Raw genomic sequence first — 12,880 nt, 5'->3', positions numbered from 1 at the left:
GATAGCGATGCGCGGCCCTATCGCCGGTACTAGATTGTGCTTGCATGAAGGAACAATCTAGCAGGTTGCTTACTTCACCGCTGTGTGAAGTAAGCATCCCGTCTCCCCCCTTCCTCAGCACACATTCCGCTGAGTGGTCTGTGATAGATCGCTCAGCACACATCTCTAATACCCCTTTTCCACTACTAAGCACGGGTCGCAGCCGGGAGCCTGACACGGGTGCTACCCGGCTGCGGCCCGTGCTCAGCCCCCTTTCCCACTGCGCTCATCAACCCGGCATGTGACGCTGCTAGTGACGCGGCAGAGGCGGCGCTGGGAGATCACATGATCTCCTGGTGCCGCCCTTCCATACAGTGTAAACGGGAGCCGTGTCGCATCGACACTGCTTCTGTGTACACTACAACCCTACCCGGATCATTCCAGTGTTCTACCCAGGTAACTACCCGGGTAGGATTCACGGGTCACTTGATCCGGGTTTTTGCGGGGGGACCCTTTTCCACTAGCAAAAAACACGGGTAAATGCGCACCCCCATGCACTTTTTTAGCTAGTGGAAAAGTGGACTGCACCAGTGTGTACCCTTCTTAACTTTTTTGAAATGTAATCTGTATTTATTTATATTTTGTGAGATTGGTTAAAAAGACAACAAGGCGGAACTACCCCCTGTAGTATTGTGTGTTGGATGAGGATAAAAGTGCACATTTTTTGTGAAGAAGTGTGGAATCTGTATGCTATATCTCCCTGAAAAAGAAAACTATTGGATCAATAAAGATCTTGCCTGCAATGCGAAACCTTTCATCTTGCGACTAACAGGAATGCAACACATGCAGTCCCATTCTGGTTTAAGCCCAGTGTCTCCAAGCTCTGCCAGCTACTGATGCAGAGCCTAGTCAATGGTCAGTGACCAGTGGGGGTCAATCAACGCCAGTCAGGAGGTGTGGCAGCAGCGTATCCTGGAATACACAGCAGCAAGTGGTAACAGGTGCCGGTGGTAGGAGTCTAAGTAGAAACGTGTTTCCTGGTGCCATGTGGTAGGAGCCTCGTGGTGGCAGCAAAATTACCCACCCACTGCGCAGTGAGCGAAGTCCGGAACAGGCAGTTACTGACGGTAAGGAATCCCCTACTGGCCAGGTACCATGAGACCCAAAACCAATCTGTGATCGCTTTGCACGAGGTGCATCCGGTCACTGAGTGTAATGATCCAGTGAGAGGATATAGGACAATATGATGTTAAAATCGTATTGGGCAGGCGGAGATGCGCAATATATACGTTATGGCAAGTACTTACCGCCATTATTTTGGTGAAAATCCTCAGGGCCATGGAAAGTCCAAACGGCAACGTCTGAAATTGGTAATGACAATCCTGTACAGCGAATCTCAGGTATTCCTGATGGGGGGCATATATGGGGACATGAAGGTACGCATCCTTTATGTCCAGAGACACCATAAACTCCCCCTCCTCCATGTTGGCTATTATCGCTCTGAGTGATTCCATTTTGAATTTGAATCTTTATGTACAGGTTTAGGGATTTCAGATTCAAAATCGGTCTGACCAAACCGTCCGGTTTCGGGACCACAAATAGGGTTGAGTAGTAACCTCTTCCCTGCTGGTGCAGGGGAACCTTGATTATCACTTGCTGTATACACAGCGTTTGAATTGCAGCTAACACTACATCCCTTTCCGATGTGGAAGCTGGTAGGGCCGATTTGAAAAATCGGCGCGGGGGCACCTCCTCGAATTCCAGTTTGTAACCCTGGGAAACTATTTCCAACACCCAGGGATTCAGGTCCGAACTGACCCAGGCCTGACTGAAAAGTCGAATACGTGCCCCCACCGGTGCGGACTCCCTCAGGGAAGCCCCAGCGTCATGCTGTGGGTTTTGGAGCAGCCGGGGAGGACTTTTGTTCCTGGGCACCTGCCGCAGTAGGTGCTCTCTTGCCTCTGCCCTTACCTCTGGCGAGGAAAGAGGATCCCCGACCTCTTTTGGACTTGTGCAACCGAAAGGACTGCATCTGATAGGGTGTTACTTTCTTTTGCTGTTGGGGAATATATGGTAAAAAATTTGATTTACCTGCTGTAGCTGTGGAAACCAGGTCCGTCAGCCCATCCCCAAACAATACATCCCCCTTATAGGGTAGTACTTCCATATGTTTCTTGGAATCCGCATCACCCGTCCATTGGCGAGTCCATAAGGATCTTCTCGCTGAGATAGCCATGGCATTGGCCCTAGAAGCTAGCAATCCAATGTCCCTTTGAGCATCCCTCATAAATAAGGCTGCGTCTTTTATATGGGCTAGAGTTAGGAATATAGTATCCTTATCCATAGTATCAAATTGATCTGTCAGCTCATCTGTCCAAGCTGCAATTGCGCTACACACCCATGCCGACGCAATCGTCTGTCTTAGCACAGCACCCGTATGAGAATAAATACCCTTTAAGGTAGTTTCTTGCCTGCGATCTGCTGGGTCCTTAAGGGCCGCTGTGTCAGGAGACGGTAGCGCCACTTTCTTGGATAAGCGCGTCAGGGCCTTGTCCACAGTGGGGGGTAATTCCCAAATCTCCCTGTCCTGCTTAGGGAAAGGGTATGCCATAAAAATTCTTTTGGAGATCTGCGGTCTCTTATCCGGAGTCTCCCAAGCTTTTCCAAAGAACTCATTTAATTCATGAGATGTGGGAAAATTAATAATCTGTTTCTTTTCCTTAAACATGTGTACCCTTGTGTCGGGGACTGAGGGTTCATCCACAATATGCAACACATCCCTAATTGCCACAATCATACACTGAATAGTTTTAGTCACCCTAGGGTGCAATTTTACTAAGTCATAGTCGACACTGGAATCAGAATCCGTGTCGGTAGTAGTGTCTTGTGTTAAGGGACGCTTTTGAGACCCCGACAGGCCCTGTGAGTCGGTCCAATCTGAGGATTGACCGCCTGATGTCCCCCCTAAACCAGCCTTATCAAGCCTTTTATGTAAAGATGCCACACTTGCATGCAACGTATGCCACATGTCCATCCAATCAGGAGTCGGCACAACAGACGGGGACACACCACTCATTTGCTCCACCTCCTCCTTGGAGAAGCCTTCCGCCTCAGACATGTCGACACACACGTACCGACACCCCACACACACAGGGATTTACCTATAAGGGGACAAAACCCCAACCAGGTCCTTAGGAGAGACAGAGAGATAGAGTATGCCAGCACACACCCAGCGCTTAAAAACACTGGAATATACAACCAGATAGCGCTTTTATATGTTTATAATCGTAATCTCCACTCACTGCGTCGCCAAAGTGCCCCCTCCTCCTTTTTCCAACATGTGAAGCTCAGCAGGAGAGAGAACAGGGAGCCAGCGTTTTCTCATGCAGCCTCTGTGGAGAAAATGGCGCTGGTTAGTGCTGAGGATCAAGCCCCGCCCACCCGACGGCGGGCTTCGGTCCCTTCATCATATATTAATAAAATGGCGGGGGTCCGCGGATTTACTGTCCCCCAGCCTAATCCACCTTATTTATGGCCAAAAACGAGGTTATTGCTGCCCAGAGCGCCCCCCCCCCCCCCCCCCCCCCCCTGCGCCCTGCACCCTTCAGTGCCTGCTGTGTGTGTGACTGGGAGCAATGGCGCGCAGCTTACCGCTGCGCGCTTACCTCATGAAGATCTGATGTCTTCTGCCGCCTGAAGTCTTTTCCTCAATACTCACCCGGCTTCTATCTTCGGCATCTGTGAGGAGGACGGTGGCGGCGCGGCTCCGGGACGAACCCCAGGTGAGACCTGTGTTCCAACTCCCTCTGGAGCTAATGGTGTCCAGTAGCCTAGAAGCAGTGCCCAACTTTACAAGCCAGCTCTGCTTCTCTCTCCTCGGTCCCACGATGCAGGGAGCCTGTTGCCAACAGGACTCCCTGAAAATAAAAAACCTAACAAAATTCTTTTTCCACAGAAAACTCTGGAGAGCTCTCTGCAGTGCACCCATTCTCCTCTGGGCACAAGATCTAACTGAGGTCTGCAGGAGGGGCATAGAGGGAGGAGCCAGTGCACACCCATAGTCAAAGTTCTTTTTAGGTGCCCTATCTCCTGCGGAGCCCGTCTATACCCCCATGGTCCTTACGGAGTCCCCAGAATCCTCTAGGACGTAAGAGAAAACTGATTTGCTTGAGCCAGGAGGCGGGGATATATGGACGGCCACATTGCATGTTGGGGGGCCGCAAAAGCTTTGACCGATTGGTGCAAATCCGCTGTTGCTTCATCATATCCCATTGTTATCCTGTGGATAACCTGTGGACCCTGCCGGAGAAATTCCTTATTGTGCACCCCGGCTGTAGGTACCTCACACACACTGCCTAATACAGAACCCCAGCTATCTCACTACTGGTTGAACCGTACATACCATGGGGAAACATTGTAGAGAGAATATTCACTATTGTGTACCCCGGCTGCAGGAACCTCACACAATCCATCTTATACAGAACCCCAGTCATCTCACTACTGGGAGAACTGTACATACCATGGGGAAACATTGTAGAGAGAATACTCACTATTGCGCACCCCGGCTGTAGGTACCTCACACAATCCGTCTTATACAGAACTCCAGCCATCTCACTACTGTGAGAGCTGTACATACAATGGGGAAACATTGTAGAGAGTATATTCACTATTATGCACCCCGGCTGTACGTACCTACCTCATATACTCCGCCTTATACAGAACCCCAGCCATCTCACTACTGGGAGAGCTGTACATACCATGGGGAAACATTGTAGAGAGAATATTCCCTATTGTGCACCCCGGCTGTAGGTACCTCACACACTCCACCTTATACAGAACCCCAGCCATCTCACTACTGGGAGAGCCGTACATACAATGGGGAAACACTGTAAAGAAAATAATCACTATTGTGCACCCCGGCTGTAGGTACCTCACATACTCCACCTTATGCAGAACCCCAGCCATCTCACTACTGGGAGAACCGTACATACCATGGGGAAACATTGTAGAGAGAATATTCACTATTGTGCACCCCGGCTGTACGTACCTCCCTCATATACTCCGCCTTATACAGAACCCCAGCCATCTCACTACTGGGAGAACCGTACATACCATGGGGAAACATTGTAGAGAGAATACTCACTATTGTGCACCCCGGCTGTAGGTACCTCACACAATCTCTTATACAGAACCCCAGCCATCTCACTACTATGAGAGCCGTACATACCATGGGGAAACATTGTAGAGAGAATACTCACTATTGTGCACCCCGGCTGTAGGTACCTCACACAATCTCTTATACAGAACCCCAGCCATCTCACTACTGTGAGAGCCGTACATACCATGGGGAAACATTGTAGAGAGAATATTCACTATTGTGCACCCCGGCTGTAGGTACCTCACACAATCTCTTATACAGAACCCCAGCCATCTCACTACTGTGAGAGCCGTACATACCATGGGGAAACATTGTAGAGAGAATACTCACTATTGTGCACCCCGGCTGTAGGTACCTCACACAATCTCTTATACAGAACCCCAGCCATCTCACTACTGTGAGAGCCGTACATACCATGGGGAAACATTGTAGAGAGAATACTCACTATTGTGCACCCCGGCTGTAGGTACCTCACACAATCTCTTATACAGAACCCCAGCCATCTCACTACTGTGAGAGCCGTACATACCATGGGGAAACACTGTAGAGAGAATATTCACTATTGTGCACCCCGGCTGAAGGCACCTCACACATTGTATAGAGAATATTATTGTGTGCCCCGGATGAAGGTACTTCACACATTGTATAGAGAATATTATCGTGTCCCCCAGCTATAGAAAGACCACACTCAGCACCTGATCCAGAACCCCAACTCTTTCCCATCTCACATTACCGAGTATCCACGGAGAACAAGATGATGCTCTGTGTGTAGCCAGTTTTTTTAAGAGACACTTAAACAGGACCATTAAATATCATGGGAAGTTCTTGGATTTCTTTTATCATCATCTTTTGGTGCACCATATATTGTATCAGGGGAGAACATCCCATCAGCTCTATGCAGATTTATAATTCCCTTTATAGACACACAGCAGTTAGTTGTCGGTGAACTAGCTCAGTCACTTTCTTGCTGCCACATGTGCAGTCAGTCACTTGTTCAGGACAGAACTCTCTGCCCCATCTGGATCTCTACATTACCACGTCAGGAAGGACTCCGCTTAGTAACACAATGAGTTTGCATATATTGCAGGCGGATTGCATTTTGCCACAACGTGAATGGATTTTGGCTATATTCTTCAATGGAGTTTGTAGACCTGTTTCACAGTCACCGTTCTCTTTGCTGGATTGGTAGTCATTAGGATTACTGACAAACGAGGAGTAAGAATGTACTGGAAGAGTTTTAGAAGTTCAGCACGAAACACAAGGCAGCATACCCAGGAAAAGACATTTACTATGCAGGCGATGCCTTATTCCAAACCAGCTACGTCTGCTGTCCAATTTCAAAGGACAATTTAGAAAACAAATCCATTTGGCAGGCGGATTTATTCAGTCAAGGATTATTAAACCAATACGGATTAGCGATTGAACATGTTGGGTAGAATGTTACAACAACACTGTAAAAGCCGCTATGCAGTCAGCATGGGACATGTTGTTATCCTCAATGTCCATTTATATAGATCGTTCACGGAATCTTTTCACTACTATAAAAACATTCCCAGAGTGGTTAATGAACAATGCCACCATGGAACAAACTTTCAGCAGAAGGAAGCAGCCATCCCCATTTCCCCTCTTCTTCTTAACTCTAGATACACAGGGGTAGATGTATGAAGAAGTGATTAGAGTTGAGAAGTGAGCTATGGCAACCAATCAGCTGTCAAGTAACATTTATCAAGCACATTCTATAATTATACATAACAGCTGATTGGTTGCCATGGCACACTTCTCCACTCTAATCACTGCTTATCCACAGTCTGTCCTATTTCATGCCGAATATGGAAACTCCGGGAATTATCGGCTTCACAGACAACTTTGCCAAAATCGAATGATAAAATGTGTTTATTCTGAAGGATTCCAGTATTTGTTCCCGGAGACAAATGTTTTATAAAGGAGAAATATGAGCTGCCACATTGCGGGAGAGAAAACGATGTACAGGAAGATGCATATTACTGTGACATGGAAGGAAAGTATTATCCCCACATAACACAGCCCCTCCTGCTGGTTGTGATCGCTAACTGCCAGCTTATTCGCTACAGCTGCCATCCCCCTCTACACCCAACCCTGTTCCAGAAGACAAGAAGGTGGTGTGTGTGTGTGAACTTGTCTTGGCCTGATGCCCAGGTGGCACAGAAGATCCTTGTGCGCCTTCACCAACCCAGCTTAGGAAATATTACTTACTGGCTTTCAGATAAAGGCACTTTTCAAACTTGGGGATCCCTGAATATAGTAATACCAACATCAATATGAGGAAGTCTGATAGATTATGTCCATCTACACAGATGTGTTTAAAGCCTATTTAACACACTATAGACACTGCATAGCCAAGAACTCATCCTCAGTACCAGAGGCTGAGAATATTCATGTATGAGATCTGTACTGTAATATATCCCATTACGATCATTAGTTGCCATTGCAGGTGATGGAGGGACACCCACAAAGCCACAGGGCAATGGCGCTGACCTTACAGCCTGTGTAGCTGTATTGCAGGTAATAAATGAACAGAGTTGCAATTTATTTCAGAACAAGTCCAAGTAGCCCCATTGCTAGGGTTTTCAACTCTAGTCCTTAAGTACCCCCACCAACAGGTCATGTTTTCAGGACTTCTTTAATCATGCACAGGTGAGTTCATCTATTTTGTTGGGTCAGTTATTATTAACTCCGTCTTTCCAGACAGAAACCCTAAAACTTGACCTGTTTGGGGTACAAGAGGACTGGAGCGGGAAACCCCTGCACCTGCAATTGCTGCTTACCATGAAACATGATGGCACAAGGAACAGCCAATGGAATATAATAGAAGGCAACCCCGCCCCTAAAAGGAACCATACTTAGGACAGCACGTTCCTGCTCTGGAAGCCAGCTCACACCATGCAGCACTTAGCTGTAGGGAGAGCCCAGCTTCTCTCTTGCTAGGCCCCGTTTGTTGCAAGTAGGGGAGAACAGCGGAATGAAGAGGAGTTGCACTGAAGGCGGACACACAGCGCGGCTGACAGAAGCTACAACTCTTCCTTACACTACGTACGAAGTGACTGTGAACGTTCCTGTGAGATGGAGACAGTGACTGGTAATTGTGGTGATTAAACCATTTTAAAATCACAGCAGTGACGACATTCAACACATCTGGGCCTCCTCATTTCATGCAACACTGAACGACCCTAAACACTTGGCATGCAGCGGTCACAAGGGAATCTCATCACCAGTAAGGTGTTGTACACCTCCACAGCTATTGCAATATGAGCCCGGCTCCCCCTAGTGGTCGCTCTGCAGAGCACTGCAGCATATCTTAGTTTGGGTGGAAGCGAGAATAAAAGTGCCTGAATACAGCTACTGTGGATATATCTGTTTCTGAGTGCACACATCAGACTGCCAGACCTGCGAGGAGGTTTTAGAGTTAATTGGACCCCTGTAAAGAGACATGCTCAGTCATTTTACAATTTAAAAGTTCTCATTAGAAATAAGGTGAAGCTAATAAGAGTCCCAAAACCCAAGACGTAGCGTTGCGTAAAAAAACCCAAACAGTCTGTTCTGTACTTTACATGACGCTGACATGGTCAGCGAAGGCTTGAGAAGAGTTCCAGTTGTCGCTGACTACACAACAAACACCTTCCAGGGACTGCAGGGCCCCATGTGCCATAATAGGATCGCGGTCCAGTAAGTTCTGGGAGATGGACAGCTGCCGCAACTTGATCTCGCCGTATCCTTCAAGCTTCTTCGCAAACTGTAGCAGTCCCTCCGGCTTGATGCAGTTGGAGCTGGGGGTGAAAGACAAAAAGATGAACCTCAGCTCTTGTGCAATAGAAGGTCACATAGCTGGAGGGAAGGAGTTTGGTGGGCACGTCGGCGGGAGAAACGGGAGGGGATGGGATCACACAGTGGTGGGGTGGAAGTGAATAGAGCACCACGTTGTCTGAGCCCTGTGTCCACCATTACAATCGTACATCTCTCATGGCCCCACTGTGGTCAGTATTTGGTCACATTAGCAGTCTTCTTACTCTAATCTTTCAGCCATGTACGGGTAAGTGCTACTGTTGGGGAATTTCAGCATCTGTATGATTCTAAAGGGGGGTACACACGGGAGAGATGTGTGCTGAGCAATGCGGGGGGAGGACGGGGGCCGCTCATTTCACCCAGCGGGTGAAATGAGCGACCTGCTAGATTGGCCTGCATGCAGACTCAATCTAGCAGCAGCGATAGCGATGTGCGGGGCCGTGCATCGCTATCGCTGAGGGGGCTACACACGAGTGATCTGTGCTTAAAATCTAAGCAATCTAGTCCGATTGCTTAGATTTTAAGCATGGCTCTCTCCGTGAGTAACCCCCTTTAGAGCAGTTGTTTAAACAGCAGCTTACACTATGCAGACCTACCTTGAAAAATAACCAGTGTAACCAGCTATTGAGATAGACAGAAAGATATCTACCTATATATCTACCCACACACACATATATATATATATACATATATATATACATACACATACATACACATACATACATATATAATATAAAAAAAAAAAAATATATATATATATATATATATATATATATACATACATACATACATACATACATCTCCAACTCCGGCACTCCACGAACACTCACAAGTGTAATACGCCCGGTGCCTTCCTCATTACTGCCTGCACGCAATACACTCCTCCACTGGCGGCACTCAAAAGCTTTTTCATAAAAAATGACACAAGTCGGCTGTTTGTGGGCACACAAAAAGCCGACTTGTGTCATTTTTTATGAAAAAGCTTTTGAGTGCCGCCAGTGGAAGAGTGTGTGTGTGTGTGTGTGTGTGTGTGTGTGTGTGTGTGTGTGTGTGTGTGTGTGTGTGTGTGTATATATATATGTATATATCTCAACAAATATAAAACCACAGCACTCACCACCCCAGAAGCGGGGTGCAGTGTCTGCACTCACCACTCATAGGGTGGGGTGCATGTAGCCCATGGCCACCTACATGCACCCCACCCTATGAGTGGTGAGTGCAGACACTGCACCCCGCTTCTGGGGTGGTGAGTGCTGTGGTTTTATATTTGTTGGTATATTGTAGGGTTAATCTTTGGTTAACTCACATTAACTGTGACCACAAGCTTTGTTCATGCACCCCTATGCAAGCCCAATTATCTTAAACCTGAGTCAGCTGTTCTTTAGTAATTTATCAGCCAGTGTCAGGTGACTAGTGTACCTTTAAAAGCCATGGAGTATTTGGCAGATACACAGTAACCAAGTGGGCATATTTGCAGTTATATTATGTGTGATACAGTTGCTAGGTTTTAATTTTTGAGACTCTGTGATAGTGTAGGACCTGCATGAAGATGGGGTACCTTGGCGAGCGGTTTGCAGGCTTCCGTGCATTGGCCAATTCACTAACTAAACCCCCATCATTTGTTTATTGATGTTGTGAAAATAAGTGAGCTTGCTTTGGTGAGTGCTGAACTTTCTCTTCTATTCTCTTTCTATTCTCTAGATCTATATATCTCTATCTCTAAATAGAGATATATCTATATATAATCTAATTACTGATGCCAGGATCCCGCCCCCTTACAGTTGGTATACCACCTAACAGGGACTATATATTTGTAACTCACTATCCCAACAGTATCATGGATCAGCTACAATTGTGAGAATTAGTATATGCACTCAGTGATCACACGGAACACTGTACTTGCTTAGTATCCACTACTGATATAACTTAAGGTCCTGGGATGATTGCTACATGCGAGAGTCACCCGTTTCATTCACAGCTTTTACTAATAGCTGTTTAGATTGGAATGAGTAGAACGTTACAGATATACATGCAACATTAAGGTTGCATCTATGCAATGCTGGAAAAAACAAGCCACAAAAAAAATGTACGCGGCATCTCCCACTAAAAACAGTCCGACTATAATTAGTGGCCAAAAATATGCATGCTAATACCTTAAACGTGATCCACATTCTACCACATGACTTCACACACACAGAGAGCCCTCCCATGCGTCAGCCAATCTGGTTTTAACTTTTGTCACGACTCAAGATATGCCTATATCTTGGCCAATCTATATTTGTCACAATAATTTGCACCCGATACCCTGTTCCATTAGAGTCCATTCATTTAGAATGCACAATAGGGGTCATTCCGAGATGATCGCTAGCTGCCGTTGTTCGCAGCGCCGCAATCAGGCTAAAAATCCGTTCCGTCAAAAGCCGTTCCTTTGTCGTTAGAATCAACGCACACGAAGAGTAACTACAGGGCTGGTCTTGTTTTGCACAAAAAGATTTTGCAGGCGCTCTGCTGCACAAGCGTTCGCACTTCTACAAAGCAAAAATACACTCCCCAGTGGGCGGCGACAATGCGTTTGCACGGCTGCTAAAACTGCTAGCGAGCGATCAACTCAGAATGACCACCAATGTTCTATTGTTTTGTGCAATGACAAATCTTCTATATATTTGCCCAGATCTGTGACTCTGTGACTGTGTGTATAACGCTGGTCGGAGTCACACAGTGTTAGGAAATGAGTCACAGATCTTGGCAAATATCTGGTCAAACACCTCACCGCACGGTCTGCTGCTATAATCCCCAGCATGCGGCACTGTAACCCCCAGAGTACGGGGCTATGTGTAGAACTGGACGCCTCCTGTATATACCCCTGGTGGGGGAAGCTCTGTGGTCCCTGTGCCCCGGCGCTCTCCCGCCTGACTCCCCTCCTCTCCTAGCTCAGACGGCCGTCCCCTCCGCTCCGTGTTTCCCACTCCACCCCGGTCGCACACTGACTCCAGGCTGGGCGGCGGTGTAGGCCTCATGCCGGTCCCCGGACTGACCCAGTGACAGCTCTGGCGCCACCTGCCTGCAGGGTCGAGGAGAAGCTACGGCTAGCAAGATGGAGAGAGGCGAGCTGGCCTGGGAAGGTAAGGGACCCGCGGCGGGGAGTCTCCCCCGATACCACAACCCCATTCCCATTATATATACCCCCAACACAGAGAATCCATCCCCACTATATATACCCCCCCCCACAGTGTACCCCACCCCATTATACATACCCCATTATACTCCCACACCTGCGGCACCCCCGCACCCGGCTCTTTCCCCACCCACAGCGCCCCCGGTCCCCCCTCGCCATCAGCGGCAACCCTGCACCCGCCCCTCCCCCATCACCTCCGGACCCTCTACCCCACCCGCGGCACCCACCCACCCCTCCACCACCCACAGCGCCTCCGGACCCCATCCACCCCACCCTTGCACCTGCCCCACCTACGGCGCCTCTGGATCCCCTCCCCCACTCGCGGCACCCACCCCGCCCCTTCCCCACCTGCAGCGCCTCTGGAACCCATACCCCATCCGCAACAGCCCCACACCAGCCTCTCCCCCAACCGCACTGCCTCCAGACCCCCTCCCCCATCCGTGGCCCCCACTCCCCCTCCCCATCGCAAGGGGCTACGCCACGTTCACCATCTGACGCCCTTTCGTTGTGCAATGGTAATACGCCATATACTACAAATATTGAACGCCAGAAAGGTGTGCAGGGGTTAAGGGGGCGTAGCCCCTTGCGACGGTGTGAAGAACGCCGGTAGGGCGTTATGAATCACCTAGTAAAGTATCCATTTAACTTCATCTTCGCGAAGTAGTGCAACAAATCTCAGTAATCTATACAAAAAAACATTACTGTAAAAGTACTAAATTAGTGGCAGAACCCCGACATTTACACTGTAC

The 12,880-nt window shown here is 48.2% G+C and overlaps 1 protein-coding gene across 2 annotated transcripts in view; it reads right to left on the bottom strand.

Annotated features, from left to right (window-relative positions):
- Positions 1-6,498: 6,498 nt before the first annotated feature.
- The window catches only part of LRRC41 (leucine rich repeat containing 41), an 81,298-nt gene continuing 74,916 nt past the window's right edge, over positions 6,499-12,880 (bottom strand). For both annotated transcript variants that reach the window (XM_063939503.1, XM_063939504.1), the window contains exon 10: positions 6,499-8,940. In XM_063939503.1, coding sequence (XP_063795573.1) covers positions 8,721-8,940 — 220 coding nt within the window. In that variant the 3' untranslated portion in view covers positions 6,499-8,720. The remainder of the gene's footprint in view (positions 8,941-12,880) is intronic.

Source organism: Pseudophryne corroboree, chromosome 9 (genome assembly GCF_028390025.1).
Source record: "Pseudophryne corroboree isolate aPseCor3 chromosome 9, aPseCor3.hap2, whole genome shotgun sequence".
Lineage (NCBI taxonomy): Eukaryota > Metazoa > Chordata > Amphibia > Anura > Myobatrachidae > Pseudophryne > Pseudophryne corroboree.
This window is presented reverse-complemented; position numbering and strand designations above follow the sequence as displayed.